Source organism: Vitis vinifera, chromosome 1, assembly GCF_030704535.1.
Source record: "Vitis vinifera cultivar Pinot Noir 40024 chromosome 1, ASM3070453v1".
NCBI lineage: Eukaryota > Viridiplantae > Streptophyta > Magnoliopsida > Vitales > Vitaceae > Vitis > Vitis vinifera.
In genome coordinates this window covers 144,944-171,763 of record NC_081805.1, presented here as the reverse complement: position 1 = coordinate 171,763, position 26,820 = coordinate 144,944, and the positions used below count along the sequence as shown (strand labels likewise).

Genomic DNA, 26,820 nt, shown 5'->3' with positions numbered 1-26,820 from the left:
TCCATAATTATTTATAGTTAATTTTTAAAATGTAGAAATGATATATTTATGAGACGTAATTCGATAAATTTATATATTTGTTGTTTATAAATTATATATTAAATAATCCGACGACTTTTCTAGTTACAAGTTACCACCAAGTCCCGGTAGACAACTTGGGTTTGGTTTCTCAAGAGTTAAGACTTAAGAGACAAGAGAAAGAAGTGGAAAAGAAAAAAAAGAGTGGGGCATGTCAAGTCACAGTAATCGACGTTAATAATTCAGAGAGGGAGTCACACGTAAATGATTAAGAATAAGAAAAAGAGATTAAAGGAAAAGAAGGAGAAAGGGATAGTGATGATCAGAAGCGCCGTCAATGGAAGTGAGAAGACTGCAGTGGCCGTACAAGGGCTGACAATAACATCTACTGATGCCTAAAATGCCTAAAAACTTGTGGCTCCTACACCAGACAGTAACGACTGTACAGTACCCTCCGCCAATCACAACTCGACAACAAATTCTTAAAAACCACTCTGGTTTTACCACACCATCCATCCCTCCATCCAACCCTCCAATACCACTTTTCATCAATATGCCTCTTTTTCCTTTCCTTCTATAAATGACCATTCTCTCTTCCACACAACTCTCACCAAAATACATCACCATTTGGAAACTACAAGGAAACCCCTTTAAGCTTTTTTTTAATCGAACTATCTACTTCAACTGCTCTTTGTTTTTGTTTTTGTTTTCTTTTTTGGAATTCTCTTTCCCTTTCTTTTGGGTTTAATTTTCTCCGCTGTTTTCTGTTTGGGTTCTAAGAAAAAAAAATACATAAAAATAACAAAACAATCGAAAAAAAAAAAAACGCAAAACCAAAAGATGGGAAGAGGTAGGGTTCAGCTGAAGCGCATAGAGAACAAGATCAATCGCCAAGTCACCTTCTCCAAGAGGAGGACTGGGTTGCTGAAGAAAGCTCATGAGATCTCGGTCTTGTGTGATGCAGAGGTTGCTTTGATTGTCTTCTCCACTAAAGGAAAGCTGTTTGAGTACTCAACTGATTCTTGGTACGCTTCTTATGTTTCTTCTTCATCATCCATTCTTCTTCTTCTTCCTCTTTAAAATATAAGTATATATCTTATTTGCTTCCTTGTTGTAATGAAAATATCTTCTTTTTTATTTTTTGCAATTTTTCTCATCACCGGGGCTTTCTTTTATAAATTGATTTAGATTTTTGTCTCCCCTACTTCTGATCCATGGCCTGGTAGAGAAAGCCTTGCCTATGAATGGCGAAATTATTTAACAATTCCTTACGAATCCCTGATATCATCTTCAAGTCACCAGCCTCTTTGCATTTAAAAAACTTGTTATCATTCATACATATATAGCCTTTCTCCTGATCTAAATCTTGTCCCCTTTTTTTTTTTTTAATTCTGTGCTTCCTTTTCCTTCAGATCTTTGGCTTGAAAATTATAACCAAATGACATCATTCATTGTTTTCAATGAGAGATTATGACGCATGTGCATGTGTACGTGCTCCTTGGGGACTTGGTGCTAGATGGTTCAGAGATTTCATGCAAAACTATGAGTTTATAGAGTATCTTTTTCCTGGGGTATTGGAGGATGTCTTGAAGTTTTTCATGAACCTTCAAGTACCATCCAGACCGGCAAGGTGGGGCCACTATGGAAGGTCATAGCTGGCAAACGCAGCTAGTCCTTCAAACGAGGGTATGAGATCTAAGCCATTACGCAGTTGATCTTACTCAGTGTCGATTCCCTACTCTGGTGCAACTGTAAAGAATAGGGCGTGTGTAGATTCTTCTAAAACTGATTAAAGGAGAAGTAATGCATAGTTTAGACCTTTTTTATTAGTTGCTGCCTTGCTGGAAAGTGATCGCTTTAGATGAAGTTATATATACATGGTTTTGACTTGACATATCGCTGGTAATGTGCTATAAATCGAATCCAAGAATGAATTGAACACTTTCGGACCTAAAACCCATCTCCATTCCTAATACTTCAGGTTTAAAACTCTTACTTGATTAGGTAGGCGGCTTATAGTAATACCAAAGGGGAGTCAGACTATTTAAGAAATTTGCACAAGTACGTACATTCACACATAGAGGAGGTGTTTCAGTTTCAGGTAGTGGAAGGTGGTGTTTTCGTTTAATCCAAGACCCTAAAACCATCTTGGTCACTTAGAAAGAGTAGTGTAGAGATTATATTAGCGCCATTTTTGTGTGAGTATTAGTTAGGTTTTTATTTTGGAGGCCGCGACTGTGCCAGCGACAGAAAATTTATTTCTCTACATTAATTATCATGGTTGTCACATAACCACAGGTCTTCAGTGTTTTATAATGATGACAACCCAAAGCAACTAGGAAAAGAGAAGTAGAAAAACAAAAACAAAACAAAACAAGAACAAAGGCAAAAAATATTACTGAAGTTAACTCTTGTTTTATTAATCTGGTTTTCAATTAAATAGGCAACCTAACCTAAAAAATTTCCCAAAGAAAAATAACCACTAAAGCATTAACATAACACAAGCAACTTCTGAAACCTAGGACCCACACATTCAACTCTTGCAAATTTGTAGGATCCATGCTGTAACATATTTGACTCAATGTAATATTTAAATAATTTCATGACTGACCAATATCATAGGACTACATTTCAACATTAATCTCAACACTCCTCCCTTAATGCTGAAATTTAAGGGGTCCCAACATGTCCCTCCAATACACAAGCTTCTCCAAAGAGAAAGACCCCATAAACATTTCTACAAATTACTCATTGTGATACAATATGACTGTCTTGATGCTTCCATTGGCCACCAACTATGATAAAATGATGCCGCATTTCTATGTGTCTTGTGCATTCATGAAATACTAAATTCTTTGCTATGGCAATTGTGGACTGATTTTCACAATGCACAATTTTCGGATTTTCTCGATGCTATTTCACATCTTCTAAAATTCCTCTTAACCAAACACCTTAACAAGCTGTGGAAATTGCTATAATATATTCCATCTCTGACAAAGATAGTGCAACTGTTGACTGCTTTTTAGAACTCAATGAAATGACCCTTGAACCAAGATTACAAATATAGCTCATCGATCTTTAATGAACATGCCTGATCACTATCAAAAAGACCACATAGCTTAAGATTGTTAGCAATAATGTATCAAATACCATATGAGCTTGTCATCGTAGCACTCTCTTGGCTGCACCAAAATAAAGTTTGCTTAGATTTTGCATGAACCTTGATGATAGACTTGTTGCTTGCATAACATCTGACCTGCTGTTTATGAGATAGAACAAGCTTTCAATTAAACTTTGATATTCTTGAGTATCAATTTTTTTTTTCTCCATCATTCAAGCAAAATTTATGGTTGGTGTGTGTAGGAGTTTCACTATTTTAAACTCATACTTGCTTATTTTGAGAAATAAAAATCCCTACATCACATTGTTTTTCTTTCAACCTAAGAAAGTAATTCATCAACCAAGGTCAATCATCTCAAATTTCATTAATTATCATAGTTTTAAATTCCTCCACTAACACAACACAATGACCAGTATAAATCAATTCATCAGCATATATATAGGCAAATGATAAGTTTTTCATTTATATAGGCTCCTTATAACTTGAGTGAATGGACACCTTTCACACTCCTTATATATCACCTTTAAGGACTTCATCTTTCTTAGTGGTGTTTCAAGAAAGGAAAGAGAAGAAAAACTTGGAGAGGTCGATGGGCTATATCTTGGTGTGAAATGATTTAAATCACCATCATTTTGAATTTCATGTCCTAATGGTCTTTCTTCCAACTTATCAATTTTCAGAAGTGCACCCAGATAATTTTGTAGTTCCCAATTCTAGGCATTTTTCTCATCAAACATAACATCACAACTAAAAATTACTTCCTGATACCATTTAGTTTTAAGTGATGTAACCCACAATATGCATTTCATACTATTATCATCAAGTTTATGCATCTTTTGAGAAGGTACATTAACCTTTGCAACACAACTAAAAATCTTAAAATGGGATATCTTGTGCATCCACACAATCCATGCTTCAAAAGGAGTTTGGGGGTGTAATGCTGATGTAGGACTCCCCTATAAGAAGGTAAGTTGTTTGGCCTAGAACAATTTGGAAGACTCTTAGCTTTTGGCATATTTTGAGCCATTACTACCAGACTTATGTTTCTCTTTTCTGCTACTCCATTTTGTTAAGGAGTATTGCTAGCTGTCAGTTGCCTCCAAATGTCAAATTCTTCACAAATTTATTAAACTCATTAGAAACAAATTCATCAGCATGATCTATTCACATAATCTTCAAGGAAAAAGTATCATGTTTTTTTAATGTGATTCTTGAATTTGTTAAAGATAGACATAGCTTTTGATTTTTCTTTAGCAAAATGAACCCAAGTTATCCTACTTAAATCATCCATAAAGATATATAATAAACATTTACTATCATTAAGAAAAGGAGTTCCCAATGGCCTACAAACATGGGCATGTACCAATTCAATGGGTCTTGTAGCTCTTTTCACTTGCCCTTTTGGAAAAGCATCTCAATGTTTCTTTCCAAGTATACTATTCTCATAGATTTCATCTACATGTTTTACAAAAGGCAAACCATGCATCATATTTTCCTTGCACAATAGTTTTAAACTTTTAATTAAATTAATATGTCCAAATCTAAGATGCCACAACCAATTAGCATCAAACAATGAAACATTGCATACATGTGTATCACCACATAGAATTAAGGGTTAACAAACTTTCTTTTTTAGCCATAGGAGCTTTTTACAAACAAATGTCTTTTGGTTTTCTCTAGAAACATGGAACATGCTAAATCATCGAAAAACAAGAGATTAACCTCCTAATAAAAACTACCCCACATATAACACACTTGTATCTAAATTAGTATCTTCACATAGATGGTCATAGATTTATTCAAACGTGTGAAAACTTCTAAGCTTGTTGTCATGTGATTACTACAAACATTGTTTTTATGCCGAACATTTGAAACATTCTTTTTAACAGAATAACAAGCGAGGGACATAGTTTTGGATTCTTCATTGTCTTTTGCTTCAACAAATTTCATATGTTTTTCTTTTAGTCTATCGTATTTTTCTATGCAGCCAAATTTCTTACAAAAGAAACTTTGGATTGACATATGATTATAATTTTCCTTTTTTTTTTTCAATAGCTTTATTTTGTTAGTGATTTTTTTCCACCATCTCTTTTGCGACAAGAGGTTTAATGTTCTTGACATACTCTTTTGCTGGTAGATTCGTTGTTGTTGCCTACTATCTTTTCTTCAGAAAAGTACAACTTAAGTTTGAAATAGATTTTCTACAAAATTTTCTTCATATCATTTTAGCCTATCTTCATGACATTGAAGGAACCAAGTAATTTATCAATGGTTAGGAAACTTAAATCTTTGAACTCTTCTATTGTACATCTTGGGTTAAGTGTCTCAAAAAAATTTCAATAGCTTATTCATCGGATAATTGTTAACCACATTTTTTACTTTAGTTCACAATTTTCAACATGTTGCATAAATAATCATGCATACAATCACTATCTTTCATTAGTAAGGTTTCAAACTTTCTACAAAGAGTTTGAAATTTAGCAGAATTTACATTAGCTGTGTTGTGGTACTGTCTTAACATGCATCTAAAGCTTCATTGATCTTTGTTGCTACAGAAAATCAAGGAAATAACTTGTTGAATGAAAAACAAGACCTCGGTATCTTTGTTTCATACATCTTTAATAATCTTTGGTAGAATGTTTCTTCTATATAACCTTCATCCAATAGCTTCCACAAATCTTGGTAGATAAAAAGAGTCATCATCTAGGTACACCAAACATTATATCCATTTTTTTCTCCAGAAAAAATGGTATGGTATGATGGGTTGGGTAAGATAAAAATTATTAATTAGTAAACCGATAATTTATTAATTTGATTTGCAATTAAATAGGCAATATAGCCTAAATAAACTCCTTAGAAAAAAGTAACTACCAAAGCATTAACATTAACATGATGGGAGCACCATTCACTAACAACTCTTAGAATAAAGGACTTTCATATTCAATTGTTGCAAATTTGTAGGGCACATGCTATAACTTATTTGACTCATTCACATGCTATAACTTATTTGACTCATGCAAAAAACATATATATTTAGTGAAATAATAAAAACTACCTGGGGGTCAATAGGTTGTCCTTAAAATCATCCCCAAATTAATTCCTTATTATTAGTTTTTAGTTTGTTCTTTTAGATTAATTGTTTATTGAGAGCAATTAATTTCATGCAAATGAATACAATCGGTCACATAGATGAGCATTAGGATATAAGGTAGAAAAATCACCTAGCAATCTATTTGGTGTGAAAAACCATGGATGGTTTCTCAATCATTAAATAATTCATTAATTATTAAAAATGACACACAATTTTACATGATTGGATGCATCTACTCTATAAGGTCTTATACCATTAGCACTTACACTCATTTTCCACGTCCCTGACACAATACTCCCCTATTTTTCTTTAGTGAATCCCTCCAAGCCTTTATCAAAGTTTCGCGATGAGATCTCTTACCTTTGTCAAAGTCAAAAGTTTCTCTTAAGTTTTGACAGTTTGATATGCTCTCTTAAGGTCCATGAAAGTCCATGCTTATTTTGGATAAAATATCTCTATTTATATTTATAAAACTCTTTTTAGAATTGTGAAGAGTTTCCTAATTCTAAAACATTCTAAAAATCTTTTTTAAAATCAAATACCATTTTATAGATAAACACAAATTTAAATCTTGTCTAAAAAATTATTAAACACCAATTTAGAGATAAACACAATTTTAAAACCTACCAAAAACAATTTTTGGAATTAAAAACATAGTAGAAACCAACTTAGGAAAAATAAAATATTTTCTTCCTAATTCCTTGTATTAACCATTGTAAAAGCTTTACTAACCATAAATGCATATTTACTTTAAATTTTACATGTTTGAACAACCCAAATTTGAATATGATGAAGTCCAAATTTGTCTTGGGATGGATAAGATCCAAGAAAGTAAGTCACATTTGATTGTTAAGAAAGGAACAAAATTGCCAACTAAATAAACTACATTAACAATCTTGCAATTCAGCAATTTTGTGACAAAATACATAGATACAATGAGGCCCCTAATAACTCTCATAAAACCTCACTAAACCTAATTCTAATCCTAGTCAAGGCCACTCCCAATACAAGAAGGCAAAATAGTAAAACATGTCCTTTTTGTCATAACAATGATAGATAAATAAATAAGGCTAGAAAAATCAATATCCAAATAGAGGCAAGAAAACATTTAGAGTGAAAAAGAATAAGCACTTAATAAGATTTTCGAAGCTATTTGGAATCCATGGATAACTCCATTCCTAGCCCTAGGTGGCTTAAGGTGCATCCTAGTAATCTTAGGGCTCTCTAGACCTAATCACATTGGATAACCATGACAATAAATAATATAGATCTAGATAGAATAAAGATCAAACATGAGATCTGGATGTTACCAGATCAATTCCAATTAATGAAGATGTGTCGAAAACTGAAAGATTCTTGTAAACACAATAGTCTTCCACCAAATTAAATGGCTTCTTTACCGATCTTGACACAAATGGGTAGAATCCTCTAAGAGGGTTGGAGGCTAGGGTTCTCTTTTCTCTGGAGAATGGTAGACTAGATGGGCAAAAGAAAATCTAAAGCTAGACCTTAACAGAGTTTTATATAAGCTTCCAATGGGTTTAAATGACTTGAGTTTATTATAGGTTTAGGTTACTTAAACTAGCCTACTTTGGTTATAATTGATTAATTAGCCCACTTATGCTCTAATTAATGAATTAACCAAATCTAGATAGATCATTCACAAGTTCTTGTATAATGTTATAGATTTACCAAAATGCCTTGTGCACATAAGTGAAAAAAGTAATCAATTAACTCTTTTAAACTATGTTACCATGGAAACTAAACTCAAGCGGAAACTACTGCGACCCATAGGAAAATATTGATATCCTCATAATCCAATTCTAAAGTTGACCAACATCTCAATATATAAAGTCAGTTGCATTCATTTTTGTATATTAAAGTGATATACAAGAATTTAGGTACATGACCTACTATCCACTGTTTGTCGACTCCTTATGAACTAATGTTCATTATCTTATGAGACATGTGTTATTAATCGTTCAAGATTACATTTCCCATCCTTGACTTACAATGAAATCTTGTTATTATTTGATCAATAAATATATTTTAGCTCAAAAAGAGCATATGTTAAATTTCACTAAAAGAATTACTAGAGTCATCGATTTCATGATCACATGCCCTTATGATCACCTAAGAGGACATGCTATCTCAATTGCATAAGACATTATGATGTCTATCTTAAGGTTACATATTGCCATTAGCCTCCATCAATTGTGACCCAAACCATGGAAAACATATATATGACCATCTTAAGGCATCACTCGTAGACTAAAGTCATTGATAACTTTAGTACAAACTCAATATCCTCTCAAAGTTAAGAGTTCATACAATATAATAGATTCATAAGGTCATGACTACTTGATAGCTAATGTCATGACTCACTATAAGTCTTGTCCAATGCACTCGCCATAGGAACCTCATTTTTATGACTAAGACTAGTCATCCTTCTAATTAAAAGGTAATGCACTACAACCTCAAATGGATGGTTTAAGTTAATAAACTAATTGTGAATAAATCATTTATTTGCAAGAAACCTAAGACTTAGATCTTTCATACAACTTCTAATGCACCTTAGTCATATATAATACAAGAGTTGTTAGGTTTGAATGCTTAACATATATAATGCATAAATGGGATAAAGAAAGGAGAACTAACTTATAGTGTTTGATAGGTTTTCTTTTTTCTTAGGCTATTCTTCAGCATCCTTTGAGAGTCCAAACAGCTCTAGCACTCCTTAGAGTGCTCAAAATGTCATTTTTAACCAAAAATACTCACAAAATTTCCCTTTGAAAACTTTGTAGAAAAATTCTAACACAAACAATGTTAATTCACTTGATAACCTTTAGAATAACATTGGAATTCAATATAGTAAAATAATCACAAATAATCTGAATAATCTAACAAAAAATAACTCAAATCAAACATTTTTTTCATGAAAATTGTCAAGAAAATTAAGTTAATTACAATTTAGACTCTAAAATTTTTCAAGAGTGAATAAGATATTAGAAGCATAAAATCATCTAAAGAACCTCATCTCGATGTCATCGATTTTCTATTCAATTAAAATTATTCAATTTACAAATCTAGTTGGTTTATTAGATCATGTTTGCCTTTTAATTAATTTAACACTTATTCAATTTGAAAATTGTTCATCAAATTTTTGTTTAGCACGACAAAACATTGGTCTTTAAAGCATAATATTACTCCCTCTAAATTGATGACTTTGTTTTTTCATTTTTATCATTCATTTTTTTTAAATTTTTTTTTCATTTTCGTTTTTTTATAATGAAAGCTTTTATCATTACTTAAGATAAATACCTTTCATGCATGGGTAGCCTTTCTACAAGGTGGTTTTCCCAATTTTGCAAGTGATCACTTTCACTCCTGGTTTGCAAAATATGAAATATTGATTTAACCAATGAAGCTTCTTGCACTTCGAGAAATTTAAATTTTGAACTATACCAAGCATGTATTTCAAATTAGTTTAAAATACACATAATGTTCATGAATTCCTTGAATTGGAATCTTTATGCAATAATTAAAATTAAGCAAATTTCCTTCTAATTAGAAATAATATAAGATCTTATAAAATAGTCATATCAAATTCTCTATATACTTTGTTATCAAATTTTAAAAGGAGTTAAAGTGAACATAAGGATATTAAATAGAAGAATAAACTCTTTTAAGAATAACAAAATAGAGAGATCACTTAAACTATTTAGAAAAATAATAATAAATTAAATAACCTCAAACTTTATCAAACCACAAGTATAGAATACAATTGACATAGAATTCCAAGAAATATAATTCCCCTTAAAATAAAGATTCCAAGTCTTAAAGTTAGGAACAAATATACTTCCCTAACTATGATACTCTTCTCCTAAATTCATAACGAAGATTCTAGCACACTAATAATATAGTCTTAAAAAGCAAACACAATAGAAAAAACCCTAAGGTCTCCTAAAATTGACATGACCCTATGAATAAGGATAAAACATGCACTAAGACTAGACCCTTGAGTATGGAAGAAAATATGCTAACTAAAGAGGGAAGCTCCTAAAGAGTTCCCAGGTGATGAACTTCTTAGAGAATCTAAAGTAGAAAGCTTGGAACTTACTAGGCTTGTATGTGAAGTACAACTAGGTCTTCTTTCCTAATATAAATTTGACTAGTTTAAGAGATAGTGTTAATTGGACTCTATCTTTTCTTAGGCTAGCATGAGATCTATTTCTCTTTTTTATATTCAAAATTTTATTTTTAAGATAATTTGACTCACTTACTAGTCTATTAGCAATGATTCTTCAAGAGAGGAACTTCCTTTATGTTTCACAAAAGTAGTCTTTCCACTTGTGGGAGTTTCAAAGTCGCTTAAGTAACCTAAACTTTTTTTTTTTTATCTCCATGAGCTTTTTGTTTCTCGATTATTTCATTCAAGATTTTAGAACTAGGGTAAAAGTAAAACACTTCATTTCAACTCCTAAGTTCTTTCTAAGTTTATCTTGCTTTGAGATAAAGAAATTGTTTAATCACCACATCATGGTGTTAAGATTCAAGAAAATTAATTTTTTTCAATTAGATTTTTTTTTTCAACTTTAAGTTCCTTGATCTCACTATTCATGTCAATTTTTTTAGATCTATAAAAATTTAAATTTTCGTTTAAATAATTTTGTTTTTTTTAGATTCAAGGCATTCAATGAAAGTGTTCTTTATATTCAAAGTTTTCTTTAAGTTTGTATTCTCAACATTTAACTCATAACTCTTATGATACAAGACATTATATGTCTCTTGAAGAATCACTTGATTCAATGAGACTATCAATTTTAGAAAATGAGGAAGGAAGGTAGTGAAGGCAATAGGATTATTATTAGTTTCACTTTCAATCGAGCCTTTGGAATTATTATCATCCAACTCGAAATCACTCCAAGTCACTTGCATGACTTTCTTCTTCTTTTTTAGTGTATGGAAATCTGAAGCAAAGTGTCATTTCCCACCACAGTTGAAACACTCAACATATGATGATTTTGATAGACTGTTTTCATTATGTTTCTTGAAAAAAGATTTCTTCCCTTTGTTTGAGTCATCTTTTAAGTTTGTTTTCTTTTGCATTTTCATAAAAATTTTGAATTTTTTATCCAACCGTGAAAGTTCAAATTAAGTGAGAACTTGCTCACTCTCATCTTTAAACTCAATTTTTTCTTTTGAAGAAGCCTTTAGGGCAATCCCTTTAGGTCTTTTAGGGGTTGATAGATCATAGGTCTATAAAAAGCCTACAAGTTCATCTACTTTCATAGGGCTATAAAGAGCTTACAAGTTCCTCTATAGTGATCACTTCAAGTTTAAATCTCTCAATGAGAGATCTTAATATTTTCCTAGCCATTTTAGAGTTAAGGATTCTTTTTCCTAGATTGAAACAAAAATTATTTAGTTAACATTTGTAATTTTGACAACTTCACAATAATAATGTTCTCATGTGTTACTGTAAAAATGTCCTAAGCCTCTTTAACGTATTTACATATGGCAATCCTATGAATCTTATTTGGACTAATCTTATTGAAAATGAAACAAAGAGCTTTGGCATTTGCCTTACTGCTTTCATTATCTAATCTATTCCATTTTTGCTTAGGTTTTAATTCACTAGTTGGACTACCATTCTTGGTAGCTAAGATTGAGGGCAACCACTCATATTTCACTATATTCTAAATTCTTTTAGCTTGCATTTTAAGTGAAAATTCCATTTCGACTTCCAATGGGGGTAATTACTCCCATCCATAGTTGTGAAAGGCACATCTAAGGCGCGCCTAGGCTTTGGGCGGCGCGACGCCACCCTCCGGCGCCTCGCCTGAAGGCAAGTGACGTCCTTTCACGAAGGCGTCGCTTAGGCACACAAGGTGCGACGCGATCCACAGGTTCGCCTTGATCCCTTACCTTCTTCTTCTTCTTCTTTTTCTTCTTCGGCGTTGGGTTACAGAGGGCAAAGAGAAGCCCTAATTTCTTTTTTTATTTTTTGGGACCAAAACGACATCGTTTTGGACCTTTTTAAAAATGGTCAAAACAACGTCATTTTGGTCCTTTTTATTTTAAAAAAGAACAGGCCAAAACGACACTATTTTGGAGTCTGTTCCTTTAAAATAAAAAACAGGCCAAAACGACGTCGTTTTGGCCTTGTTTTCCCTTCCAGCCCCCTTTTCTGGTTGTTTTCAACTCGATAACTCTCTCAAATTTTTCCCTAGCCTCAGCCGTGCAGTGGAGAAGTGAAGATGAGGAAAAATAGGAGAAAAATAGAGGGAAAATATATGTAAATTAGGGTGCGTCTCACTTCACTAAAGCCCGCGCCTTAGGTGCGCTTTGTGCCTTAGGCTCTAAGACTACATTTGCGCCTTGGTACACCTTGAGCCTTTTAAAACTATGCTCCCATCAAAGAATGATGGACAATTTATAAAAGTCTCAACTCTGTGTGGTTCTATTTATCAAGACTAGCATGAATAAATAAAAACTTTAAAAATAATTTTTTCCCATTTTGATACAACTTAAAAGAAAATTTATCTCTAGTTTTGATATAATGAAACTACCTAGGCTTGAATAGGTAGTTTTTTAATTAATCCCCAAATTAATTATTTATTACTAATTTTTTATTTTTCCATTTAGATTATTATTTATTAAGAGCAGTTAATCCCATGCAAATATAAACGAAATCATATATACTAATGAACATAGGGATATAATATAGAAAAACCTCTTAGTGACCTAGTAGGTGTAAAAAACCAAGAGTAGTCTTTTGACCACTAGATAATCCAAAATTATGATAAAAGAGTATACAATTTTATCTTATTGGATGCACCTACTCCAAAGAGTCTTATACCATTAATACATACACTTCTTTCCACATCTTGACATAATACTCCACTATGTAGATCCCTCGAAGCCTTTATTAAAGTTTCGTGATAAGATCTTTGACCTTTGTTGAAGACAAAATTTACTCTTAGACCTTAAAAGTTTAACAATTTGAGGATAAATGTTTTAATAAGTGAACATGCTCTTATACAGTTCCTAAAAGTCCACATTTATTTAGAATAAAATATTTCTATTTATATTTATAAAACATCTTTTAGAATTATGGAGAGTCTTTTTTTTTTTTTTAAAAAAAAAAACATTCCAAAAAATCATTTCTAGAATGAAATACTAATTTAGAGACAAACATAATTTTAAAACTTACCGAAAACCATTCCAAAAAATTTTGTTATTATCAAACATCAATTTAGAAATAAGCAAATTTTAAAATTTACCAAAAATAATTTTTGGAATTAAATACATAGTAGAAACCATGTCTGGATATATAAAATATTCCTTTCCTATTTTCTTGTGTTGTTCATTTTAAAAGCTTTACCAACCATAAGTACATACTTACCTTTAAATTTTAAATATTTGATCAACCTAAATCCAAATATAGTTAAATCCAAGGAAGTAAGTCATATCCAATCAATAAGAAATAATCGAAATTGCCAACTACGGTGATTAGGATGTTGTTCTAGAGCTTCAAGGAAAGGTTACGGAGTGGGCTCTAGAAGGTTATCTAGAGTAGGTGGAATGAGTTTAACAAAAGAGTTGTTTTTAAGGTAGGAAATGGTTAGAGGGTAAGGTTTTGAAACAATTGGTGGTGTAAGGAGGGTCCCCCGATTAAATGATTGTGTAATGAGAAAGGTAGAAGAGTTGTTTAGACGATTGTAAGAGCATGTCGTTAGAAGGGGTGCTAAGGATGTCATAACTTGGTGGTTACCAAAGGAAGACACCTTTACAATTAAATCCTTTTACTTCTCCTTAGCAGGTTGTCATCTGCAAGGGTTCCCTATAGGCATTATGTGGAATATGTGGATTCTAATAAAAGTTAGGCTTTTTTTCTTGGGAAGTGGTTTGGGAACAAATTATAACTTTTGATCAGCTAAAAAGAAAGGATTGGTGTTTATCAAGCAGATATTATTTGTGTGAAGTTTAAAAGGAATCGATAAACCACATCCTCCTTCACAGTCCTAGAGCAATCATGTTGTGACATCTTATTTTTGCTCTTTTTAATGTTTAGTAGGTTATGCATTTCTCAATCAAGGACTCCTTCCTTAGCTGGCAAGGTGCCTTAGTAGGGAAGAAAAGGAAGATCATGTGGAAAATAACTCCTTTGTGCTTATTCTAAACCTTATGGAAAGAGAAAAATCGAAGAGCCTTTGAAAATTCAAATTTGATGGACCAAGCTATTTTACGGTCATTTATGTATATGTTTTTGGAGTGGGTTAGGATGCTTTTAGGCTCTAGATATGCCTTTATTGATTGGCTAGGCTACAAATAAGGCAAGGGTGTTGTTTTTTTGTGTATCCCCTCCCTTTTTGACCTAATATGCATAGTGTATATTTTTGGGTGCTTTTCAAACGCTTTTAAAATAATTGATTTTGCCTATTAGAAAAAATTGTCAACTAAATTTAAGACTCCAACACAACGTTACTAACAAGAAAATTAGACTCCATTTCAACGTTAATCTCAACAAATGAAACAAAATTCTCTGTTGAATGGATTGGCCTTAGACTCATTGTAAGCTAAATTCATCACCCTGAATTCCTAGTTTCTTTCTGATTTACAATCAAAATCTATCTTAACCTCTAAGACTGGTAATATTCATCTCATATAAACTTCCAATTCGGACTAGAACTAGTCAAATGCTATTTTATAGATAAAATCTTTTTAGCAATGTTTCCTGTAACTTTCACGGTGCAGTTGCAAAAGTAGTGATAATTCTTTTCCTTATTCTTTAACTCAGAGGTAAAGTCTCTAATCCTTGATAATCGTGAACTGGAAAAAGGAACATGAGAGATTTCATTTGAAGGGAAAGTTATTTCATCATTTATCAGTTTTAGAAGTTTGTTTATTGCAAAAAACAGACGTGAATTGATAGGATTAGGATGAGTTTTGGTGTCCAGTCGAACCTATGCAAAGAAAGACCTCTCATTTTGGTCAAGTCTTAATGGAAGGTGAGATATACCTTGATAATATTAATGTAGAATGGTCCGTTCCCTTTAAGTGAAATCAGACGTTCAGTGTTGTCGTATGTCCTAACAATGCTATTCTCTATCAAGGGAATCATGTAGACTCTACTTTTGAAGGATCCTTAGAGATGTCTTTCTAAACCAGGTAAATAAATTGTATCAACAGAATGATATTGTTACTTGGACTGGGATGGAGCATACTCCTTATGGAGAAAGATGTGCTAGCCGGCCTGCAATGTTTTTGTTGAAGGAGAGTCGAACCTTTCATCACGTTTTCTCGGAGGCACCAAGGTTCCACCCAGTTTTCTTTTATTGATCATATTTTTAAAGCAAATTCAATTAGGTAGTGGCGAGTGCACAGTTGGATATGCCGTGAAATGGAATGTTCCATTTCTTGTTGGTAGGAACTTAAGGTGAAAGCCATCAAAGAATGGAAGAATTGGAGAATTTGGAGACATTGAACACAGATATGAATAAAATCTTATATATATTATTTTTTGTGATTGACTAGATTATTTGCTCCTGAAGACAGGGACTGCATAACAACCCTGGCCAACCTCCCATCAATCCGACTTAACATGTTTTCAAAAGAACACCAGTAATTCCACAACTATCGTTCAGCTATAAAAGCATGAAATGAACACATTCATATTGCTAAATTAATACATGGACTACTTCTAGATGCTGTATAATACAAAGAAATGATTCCATTCCCATGGGATACCTAAAAGTGCCTTCAGGAACAGTGAACAGTTCCATTAATCCCTTAGTTCTCTCCTTTCAAATTCAAGCCTTGCAGCTCCTTATATATGCTATCTAATCTAATTAGCCACCTATCCTCACTTCCCTTACTAAGAGCTAGAACCTTTTACGCCCATACATTTGTTGTTTAGGAAGCCGGGTCTTTCTCAATGTATTGCAAGGGACCTGAAAGAGGGAACTTGGCTGGCTATTAAACCCTAGAAATATCTGTGAAGGGCCCCATTTGCTTTGTGTCATTGAGATCATAAGAAATTCTCAAGGTGGAAAATGTAGTTGCAGTCATAAGGTCGTCTTCTTCAGTAGTTGAAAGAAAAGCTTCTATGGATTTTTTTCTGGAGATTTCATCCAGGATAACTTGATCTTTCTTGGATGGTCATCTGGGTCCAAGTTATTCTTCCATAAGGGCAGATCCAGAACTCAAGATGTCGGTCATTGCACTTGGCTTCCTATTTTGGGGGCCTCTCATAATGGATCCTTCAAAGAAGTGATTGAACCTTGGCGCTCCGATGACTGACATGCATGTCCTTTTCAAAACTTACTTTTTTTCCTCTCTAGGTTTTAATCCTACTGCAATGCATGTTCTATTTTATTGCTGAGAAGTGGTACCAACCAAAATGATGATCGTCAAGTTCAACACTGAATAGACTCCAAATATTCAAACCCAGATTGCTGCACCCTCACACTCACACATCTGGAAGTAGTTCCTCACATCAAAAAATCAATTTTGATGCCATATCATGTAAGAGCCTTGGTTGATCAAGTTTTTATATAATATGCTTGTCAGAGAGATGATCCCGCGACCTCGATTGTGAATTCATGATTCTATAGAAATGAAGGGTAACCAAAAGGAAAGAGCAACAAACCACTACCCAAACAAAACTGAAGCCCTAAAGGGCTAGGAACCCACCACCCAAACAAAACCACAGAGCAATAATTCTACCGACTTCCCGCTAGATTTGACAAGTATCTCCCTATCTCAAACACTGCCATTCTTTTCGGCTAATTTCTATTCAAACCTGAGATCACCTTAAAACAAAGCCCCCGGCATTTCAATCATCAAGTTAAAAATTCAGTTGTACTTCAGAAAAGATAATTATATTTTCACACACAAAAAGGGACATGTGTCTAGGGCGTTTTCCATGATTCTTTGATGAAAGACAAGCTTGACGTGATTGTCTATGACCGAGTCAGGGTAGGTTGGATTTCATTTCTTTAGGGTTTTAGGAGGTGAACAGGGAATTATAGCTATAGCAAAGGGAGGGATAAAATTGAGGATAGGAAGAAAAGAAGAAATAGAAGAAACTCCATGTAGAGTATGACTAAAAATAATTGACTTTTGTTATTAAAAAATATAGGAATGCAAAATTATCACTGTTTATCATTGTTTTTGTTTAAATCAATTAGCCTTGTTCATCACCTTCAAAAAACTCCATGCAAGTCAACAACATAGAAAAAGAAATCCAACTCATATGATTATTTACTAGTCTCTTATTCTTTTCCCTGAAACCGTTTTTTTTTTTTTATATATAAGTATTCTTTTCCTTGAAACCTTAATCCTCCCCTAAAATTAAACTAAAATAAAATAGAAACTTTATTGAATTTTTGGATGTTTAAGAAAATGATTTTTCTTTTTTTTTTAGAATATATAAGTTCTTAAATTAATTGAAAACTTACAAAAAAAAAAAAAATTTAGGAGGGGAAAAAAAAAAAGAGAGGTAATTTTTAGAAAATAAGACTTTCTAAATTCTAGTAGGAGTCCAAGGATCCAATTCGCTGAAAAAATTTTAAGTATAAGTAATATGAATAAAGTAAATGATGAAAATGTTCATGTCTTATGATTCCCAAACCTCATGTTATCATTTGCACCCTTCATCATCCCACATGAATGATTTTATTATGCATAGACGTTAACTCTCTTTATGTTGCTTATAGAAATAGTTTCATGAGTTGTTTCTCTTCATTAGGCCATATGAACAATATTTTTTGAAAAGTAAATCAATAATAATTTGTTGATGACATATGCATTACATGAAGATAAAAGAAATCCACAGATAAAGGTTATCAAGGTTTTAATATGGTTTGATTAATCAAACTTACATCCATGGATAGGAAAGAACTAATTCACTACACCATAGAAAACTTAGAGGGAAAAGAGTAAATAGATACTAGTTTTGAGTCCTCAAGGATCTTATGTTCAATCTCATAACTTTTTGTTTTCTTAACTTAGAATACTTACAGACATATTTCTAGTATATTTCCTTAGTCATCACCAATATTTATTTTGATAACAAAATATCAACACAAAAACATATCAAAGTAAATATGTGCCAAATAAGAAGTTGGGCATTTCACAATGATCTCCATATTGGTCCAAATGCTATAGACCTATCTTACATATCTCAATGACACACACTTCTCTATACACGTGTTCTCCACACATCTCGTCAATACTTGCAAACACCTCTAGTACGTCATTGTCAAGGCAGTCTCTCAATGTACTCAAAGATTTTTCTAAACCACATCTACTAGAATTTAAGTTTTAAGCAACGAAATGTTGAGCAACCATCCACTATTTCCAATCCTAGGTCCACAACATGAACTTTCAAACAATTACTGCATACCGTGACACCCCTATGTGCTATGATGAACACTCTTTATTCACCTTCTAGTAGATTTCCTAGAAATGAAACTATTCAAACACTTCATTGTTTCCACTTTTGGAGATCCAATAAGTGTGTGATATTCTTATGGGAGACACTTTTCAACAATCTTGGTAGGTGGGCAGCTATCTTGCTCCTCAGAAAATGATAGCTCAAGAAATGAACCTCATGATGGGTGAATATGTCTTGAAATGAGCATGATGTCAAACTAGATGTGTAACAACCTACTCCTAATCATATACATATTGTTTGTTTTGGGCTGAATAGTCACAATTTTAAAATATGTCTACATGGTTAAGAGAAGTTCTTACATATAGTGTGTGAGGAATTTTTTTTCTCTATTTGATGTAAGATATCACAATCACTTCTTATGGTGTCATACACAATTTCCTCCTCATATCTCATAGGATTGTGAAACCAAACAAATAGATACCCAAAGACCCACACTGAGGCTAGGGGTCAATTATATCATTTGTAATGATCTTTTCCCAATTGTATGGATGTTAACTATTTCTAAATCCAATAGGCTCTCACAACTTCAAAATTACGCAGCTAAATGAAACTCATATATGAATTTTTTCTCCTATTCGATATGGAATATTATATTTTTACTAAACAAAATAAAATTGCATGAAAAAGAAAGATATTGTGCGTTCCATTCCAACTTCCATGGATTTGTGTAAGGTGACTTGATTAATTAAATGTTGCATCATCAAGGGGTTCTAAGGATTGTGTTGCTCAGCCATGAGGAGAGTGACTAGAAGTTTCCATTTAGAAAAATGATGATAAAATGGTGTGCAAGAATAATGACTGCATGAAACACATAGCCCTTGGGTTTTGTGACAGGAGTGGTTACTCATATCAAGGTGGAGAAATCATACAGGCCTTGAATATCCTTATAATTGCTGATGGACAGGAGAAATGATTGTTAACCAGGCACAGACACGATCTTTCACATGTTGAGCGAGTCTGTTAAACTTCAAATCTAAGAAAAAACAGAGGGTCTCGATAATATTATCATGGGTATTATGTAGGCTCTTCTTAAATACATACGTAGCATTACTATGACTTCGAGAGATGCCTTGTTAGTTCCAGGTATGGGATAATAGAAGGAACTTATGGCTCTGGGACTGCCCCGAAGGAGATTCTTTTATACTTTCATTTTCATACTTTTCCAGATATGGAACAATAGAAGGAACTTATATGGTTGTGGTAGGTTCTTAATTGATTTTAATTACGTCTCACTAGTTGTGATCCTTCTTAAATAACCTTTAGAGTCCCTGCAACTAACCCCCCATAAGCCTGTGCATATATTATATAGTAACTCATCTATCCAGAATGAGGAAAACAGAAAATGCATGTGGCCACTAACTAGAAGGCCCCTATGGGATGTATGTATCATTTCATAAACTTGTACTGCAGGCTTTGGAACATAACAAGATCAATATTGTTTTCACTTATTTTCATATGGGAGAACTTGTGTGTCTTTGGCATTTAGGAGTAGATTTTTTTCAAGAAAATGTTTAAATTTTTTATCAGGCACGGAGAACTTTTTGCTAGATTTAAAAATTTTCCTTCTTCAACAGCATGGAGAAGATCCTTGATCGCTATGAAAGATATTCTTATGCAGAGAGGCAGCTGACTGCAACTGATCCTGAATCACAGGTATGCCGTACCATCAGCCTACCAATTGTCATATGGCATAACCATGTTGTTAGTACAATTTAATAATTGTTCCTAGGGGCTCAGATGGGGTCGAAGTCTCTAAGAATGTATGCATAGGTATAATCTATTTGTGGTCAGTGTTCTAATCAGTTCTTGTGTACTATGTTAAAAATGTTACAGGGAAACTGGTCCCTTGAGTACTCCAAACTTAAGGCAAAGATTGAGCTTTTACAAAGAAGCCAAAGGTATTACTTAATCTGCAAGAACACCAGTGAATAGGACAGGATCTGAAGGCCGTTCAAGTGTTTTGTTTATCAATGGTTAATGTGTGACTACTATATTAATTTCTTAATTTATTACTTCTAAAACCTCTTCAGGCACTTTTTGGGGGAAGATCTGGATTCACTGAGTCTGAAAGAGCTCCAAAATTTGGAACAGCAGCTTGATACCGCTCTTAAACACATTCGATCAAGAAAAGTATGCTAGAGTAGTATTAAAATTTTGCAGCTCAGTGCCCCAGGTATTGTTTTTAGATGACTGACTCAAAAAAAAATTCTTCTCTCGCAGAACCAGCTAATGTATGAGTCAATTTCTGAACTTCAGAGGAAGGTACGTAGGCCTCTTAGCACATGCTTCAGTGTCAGAAATTATCAGGAGAACTGTTATTAGAATGCTAAGAACAACTTAACCCTAAAACTGATTGCCCATTAATTGTGACTTATCTTTTTTGATGGGCAGACAAAGTCTCTCTTGAAATGGGGTGCACCCTATGTACAAGGGGGCATATGGGAAGCACCAAAGAGAGGAGAATAACACCACCCCACCTAAAAAAGAGCAAAACTAAGTTCTGTTATGCATAATTTAGGCTACCTTTGAAGTCCAATAATGTATAGTTGACCAACTCTTCTCATGTCAAGGTCTAAGGTTAAGATTTTCCCTACACCATCTCCCATGCAAAAAAACATATATTAAAAAAATAAATAAAAAAGCAAGTCCTTATAGGAGCACTAGTTCCCCAAGCATCATGAACAGTAAAAAAAGGTTCTTGTCCTCAACACTTCAGGCATTTAAAAAAAAAATCAAATTAAAGCTCTTTCTTCCTCCCTTGACCATAAATTGTCCAATTTAGCCTGTAATCTCAAAGCACTAATGACATCCAAAAATTGTTAACCTCCTCCATTTCCTAATCCTAAAAACGTCTTTGGAATTACAAGGACTATTGACCTCCATTCCCTCGTGTCCACCCTTAAAACATTTCTTGGAGAGGCTAGATTGAATTGAGTAGGGAAGGATTTCTTCAAAGATTGCTCCCCGCCCCCTTTATCCACCCAAAAATTTGTCCTATCCCCATTACTGAGCACAATAGAAGTTCCAAAAGTGAATTCTTCTTGCCTCCTTCTAACATCTTTCCACAACCCCACACTAAAAGCCTTTAACTTCTTGAGTGCATCACCCCCTTCCACCTCTCCAAATTTTTCATAGATGATCCTCCTTCACATGCTATCACGTTGATAAGCATATCATTACAGCCATTTCTCAAGCAATGCCTTATTCAGAGAAACCAAATTTCTAATTGCCAGCCCTCAATACGTTGATAAGGTTCAATCTCCCTCTCTTTGACAAATACTACTTCTTCCAAGAGTTTAATCTCATTTTAAATCTTTCCTCCAAAGAATCCTAAACTGCTGTAGATCTATGAGATGTACCGAGAGTGTTATCTGCAAATAAAAGAAGAATGACTTTCATTATATCTCCCCCTCTTCCTCTTACCTTAAATTGATAAATGAATTCTCCCTGCCTTGCTCTAGAAATCAGGGAGCTAAGAACCTCCATTATCAACACCAAAAGATAAGGCAAGATAGAGTCACCTTGCTGCAAGCTTTGAAACTCTGAAAATCTTTTGTGGGGGTGTCATTGACAAAATGTAAAGTGTCACCATAAAAATAGTGAAATGCAGAATGTCAACAATCTTTGCCTAAAACTCATTTTTTCCATAATAGAATGGAGAAAATTCCAGTTCACAACCTCATAGGCTGTTTTTGATATCCTATGAGGCCTTAAGTTGTCTCATAAATAGAGCAACAAGGGGGGGATTCTTAACAGGCTGTAGGATAAGGGGAAGGGGTGGAGATGGGGTTCAAATTACTCACATGTTGTTGGTTGATGATACACTGGTATTCTATGACACTTTCCAGGAGCAGATGGCTTTTTTAAGTTGATTGTTAATATGGTTTGAAGTCATTTCAAAGCTGAGAATCAATTTGGATAAGAGTGAAATTTTGTTGATGGGCAGAGTAGAGAATGTAGAGTTGTTAGCCATAGAACTCAGCTACAAAGTGGGAGCACTTCCTTCCATTTACTTGGGCTCCCCTTGGGTGCATCGCACAAAGCAGTGGCGATTTGGGATGGCGTGGAGGAGAGGATTCAGAAGAGACTAGCCATGTGAGAGAGGCAATACATTTCTAAAGAAGGGAGAATTACTCTCATTCAGAGCACTTTGGCTAGCATGCCCATTTATCTCATGTCTTTCATGTGTATGCCAAGAGTTGTTAGATTGAGTCTAAGCAAATCCAAAAGGACTTTCTTTGAGGTAGGGAAGCTTTGGAGAAGAAGCCTCAAATGTAAAGTGGGCAATTGTTTGTTCAAGAAAAAAAGAAGGGTGTTTTGGGTGTTAGAAGTCTTTCTACTCTCATTTGGGCCCTTTTGTGCAAGTGGAGTTGGCGCTTTGCGGTTGAAAATGAGTCCTTGTGGAGGCTTGTCATTAGTAGGAAGTTTGGAGTGGAAAAAGGAGGTTGGTGTACCCGTGAAGTAAGGGAGGGCTAAGGGGAGGGGTTATGGAAGGAAATTAGGAAGGAAGGGCCCCTAATGTTTAAAAATATTGTTTGTGTTAAGTTAGAGGACTTAAAACAGATACATCCCACTTGTCATCTTTTCGTATGACTCTAATACCAATTTGTTGGAGTAATAGGGTTGAAAGAGAGACACAATTACAATTACAAATAAAATAAAATGAGATTTGGAAGAATAAAAACTTTACTGTATTCACCACTCTTTCATATTCAAATATTACATAATCTCTTATTTATAAAACTTACATTTAACAAAATAGAAAACTCCTTTAATAAAATATAAAAACCTTCTAGGATTTGGCAACTCAACAATAGAAACTAAAATAATCACATAAAATAAAATATTCTCCTTTAACTATTTAGAAAATAAATCCAATCGTAATATTTAAAAAGCTTCTAAATCAAGTTTAACTTTCCAACATGCCGTGGGTGTTATCTTTCTTCGTTAAAGAGTCCCTCTTAGCATGGTGTGGTTCCTTTGTTGGAAGGAAACATAAATAAAATAAAAAATAAAAAAAGGGTTTAGGGAGCAACTCCTTTGTGAATTTTTTTCAAACAATTTGGAACGAGAGAAATAGAAAAGTATTGTTTGAAAATAAGGAATTTTCTTACAAAAAATTGAAAAAGAAAAAAAAAATCTTTGCAATTTGTTGTTTGGAGTCCCTCTTAGGATGGTGTGGTTCCTTTGTTGGAAAGAAAAAAAAGGTTTAGGGTGCAACTCCTTTGTGCATTTTTTTGGGACAATTTTGAATGAGAAATAGACGAATGCTTGAAAATAAGGAATTTACCAAAGATTGAAAAACTTTTTTCTTTGTAATTTGTTGTTGGACTAAATTGTATATAAGTGAAGGTCAAATGTCCTTAATTTTCTTTGCTGATCAGTTGGTTTCTTATTAAGGTAGAGAGTAGTTTTTTTTGTCTCTTTTCCTTTTGTTTTTTGGTGGCCGTTGTATACATCCCATATACTCTGATGCTTTCGTTTTGGTGTCTTTTTATATAATAGTCTTTATTTACCAATAAAAAAATCCTATAATTTGGTAGCAAGTCGAGTTTCAGAAAATTAATATACTTTCATGGAACCTACTACAGATTTCAAATACACTTTATACTTGGCACAAGATTGCAATTGAGTGATGTGTTGTTACTTCAAATCTTCCTCTTGAGTAACTTCTGGGACACTTCACCACATACCCTATTTTAAAAGATAAACAGAAGGACACTAAAGGAGAGAAAAAAAAAATCCTAAAACACAGGCACTCTTTTGGAGAATTAAGGAAAAGTTTATAACATATGATAGTGATGGACTTTTCTTTTGCTAGTGTGGAAAAACCCATCACTTTCTAATCTCAGCTGTAATTTCAATTCTCAGAATTTACTAGGCATGGTAATTTTGCATCTTTTTGGATTATTGTGGGAAGAGAAGCATAGAGATTGATGGCTACTGTGATTTCTGACAATCTTTTCTAAGTTTGGTTAGGCCAGCAGAAACACTAGTTCTTTGAGGATATCAGATGTAACATTAAGAATCTCACCTTGACGGGGAAGCGTTCAATAGAAAATTTGAAAATGAAATGCACCTGAAACTCACGTTTGTTAGTTGTTTCTCTAATTTTGGGACAGGAAAAGGCAATGCAGGAGCAAAATAACATGCTAGCTAAGGAGGTGATTACATTTATTGTTTGCATGCATGCTATTCATTTTTCTCCCAAAAAATTTCTGCTGCCAGATTTACCACATCAGGGCAGTGGTATGAAATATAAAGTAGAAGCATATCTAATAACTTGGTATTTTTCTATAATTTTAAAATAGATCAAGGAGAAGGAGAAGACTGTGGCACAGCAGACACATTGGGAGCAGCAAAACCATGGTCTTAATACATCATCCTTCCTACTGCCACAGCAGCTTCCCTGTCTAAACATGGGGTAACTATTTGTTCTCATGCCCAATGTATTAAATTTAGACATGATTCCCATATTGCAATTCATCATTGTCATATGATTAAATTTGTGGAAGCTTGAAAGAGCAAAGCTTGAGATACCCTGATGGCATGGACTACACGATGATAATGTATGTAATGGGGCTAGGAAAAAAAAAAGTGTCAGATGTTAATTAGGTCTGTTTGCAGAAGCGCAGAGATGGAATGGTGGGTGTGCAACTGGTGCTCCATCAGGGTATTTTAGTTCTTTTATGGGATGTTACTTCTGAATAAGAGTTGCACCCTCAACAGTCGATTCTCTGCTCTCTCGCATTCAGAATGTAGAAGATATTCACTAGAGGAAGGCCGGTATCATTGACTTGCTGCTTTGTATGTATTTCCAATGCAGTGGGACTTACCAGGGAGAAGCACATGGAGCAAGGAGGAATGAGCTGGACCTTACGCTTGAACCAATATATCCCTCCCACCTTGGATGCTTCACGACGTGAATTGGTTTGAGTCTTCTATATGGTTATAATTTTTAGTTCCATGTGAATATGGACTTATAGTTAAGCTGAGAGACCTTTTATGTATCTGATTTGATATCTACTTGGGTGAGGAGTATATACTCAACAATACATTTAAATGCTTTTGGAATCTGAATTATTTTAAGATGTTTCCCCTTATATTTCTCTGAGTGTATATAATACTCTCCCTTCCTTGGACAGTTCTGAGGTGCTGCTGTACTGCAACACCTTCAACTCTTGTAGATTTGTAGATTCCCCAATTCAGTGGTATTTGTTTATTAGTTTTTATTAGTCATAGATTCCCTCAAACCTCATTTACCTTTGTGTTATAGGCCATCTTTCATTTGAAATTTGCAATTTGATTCACAATTCTTTTTCATGAAAAAAAAATTTATTGTAGATGTTTTTCTTGAGAAAAGAGAGAAATGTGTGACAAACCTCCATCAATATTTTTAGACCACAAGGGAAAAACTAGTGAGATGCAAAGTAGGCATATAAAGACTATACCAGGTATGTAGAGATATGTTAGAAAAATAAGAACTTCAGTAGTGGGGATTGTTTTGGAGTTGGAAGTTCCAGTTATATATATTAGTAACAAGGAAACGAGTCAACCCTTGGAATTTTCTCTTCCTCCTACATGTGCCTAAAATATGTTTGGATGAACTACATTTAAGTTTGGAACTCTATGAATAGTTTCCCCAAGCTATAGTGGATTAATTCCAGTCTATAGGCAAAAACATGCTTAGTTGAATTGTGGTCCTTTTATCCATGGGTGTAAGCATTTGTCGAACCATGCATGTTACACACTGCTTTTCCATGGATGCATAATATGTGCCAAACATAGAAGCTTCCGCTGTTGTGACAGATTAACATTAGAACTTCAGTGGGTACAGCAAATTTTCTAAGAGTTTGCTTTCATGACCAAGAAAAAAAGCGTACCAACATACTAACCCAAGATGCTTTTGACTTAACATGCATTATCCTTAGTCATCGTTGTGGGAAGTATACTGAAGTTTGATTAGACTTAAGTTTGATAGTTTCAGACTAGGTTGCTGAGTAAAACCTGGCCATACATCTGCCAGAAATGTCAAAACATTAAATTGTTGCAAAGAGTTCATGTTATTGGATTGCAAGTACAAAGATGGAGGCTTCTCATTAGGGTGTTCCAGTTGAGAAATTCAAA

At 33.7% G+C, this 26,820-nt stretch overlaps 1 protein-coding gene across 1 annotated transcript; it reads left to right on the top strand.

Moving 5' to 3' along the window:
- Positions 1 to 858: 858 nt before the first annotated feature.
- AP1 (apetala1) lies at positions 859 to 25,619 on the top strand. Its single transcript, NM_001281281.1, is given in 8 exon segments — positions 859 to 1,043; positions 20,268 to 20,346; positions 20,527 to 20,591; positions 20,724 to 20,823; positions 20,914 to 20,955; positions 24,816 to 24,857; positions 25,005 to 25,117; positions 25,520 to 25,619. Coding segments are annotated over 8 exon segments (726 nt in total).
- The last annotated feature ends 1,201 nt before the right edge of the window (positions 25,620 to 26,820 follow it).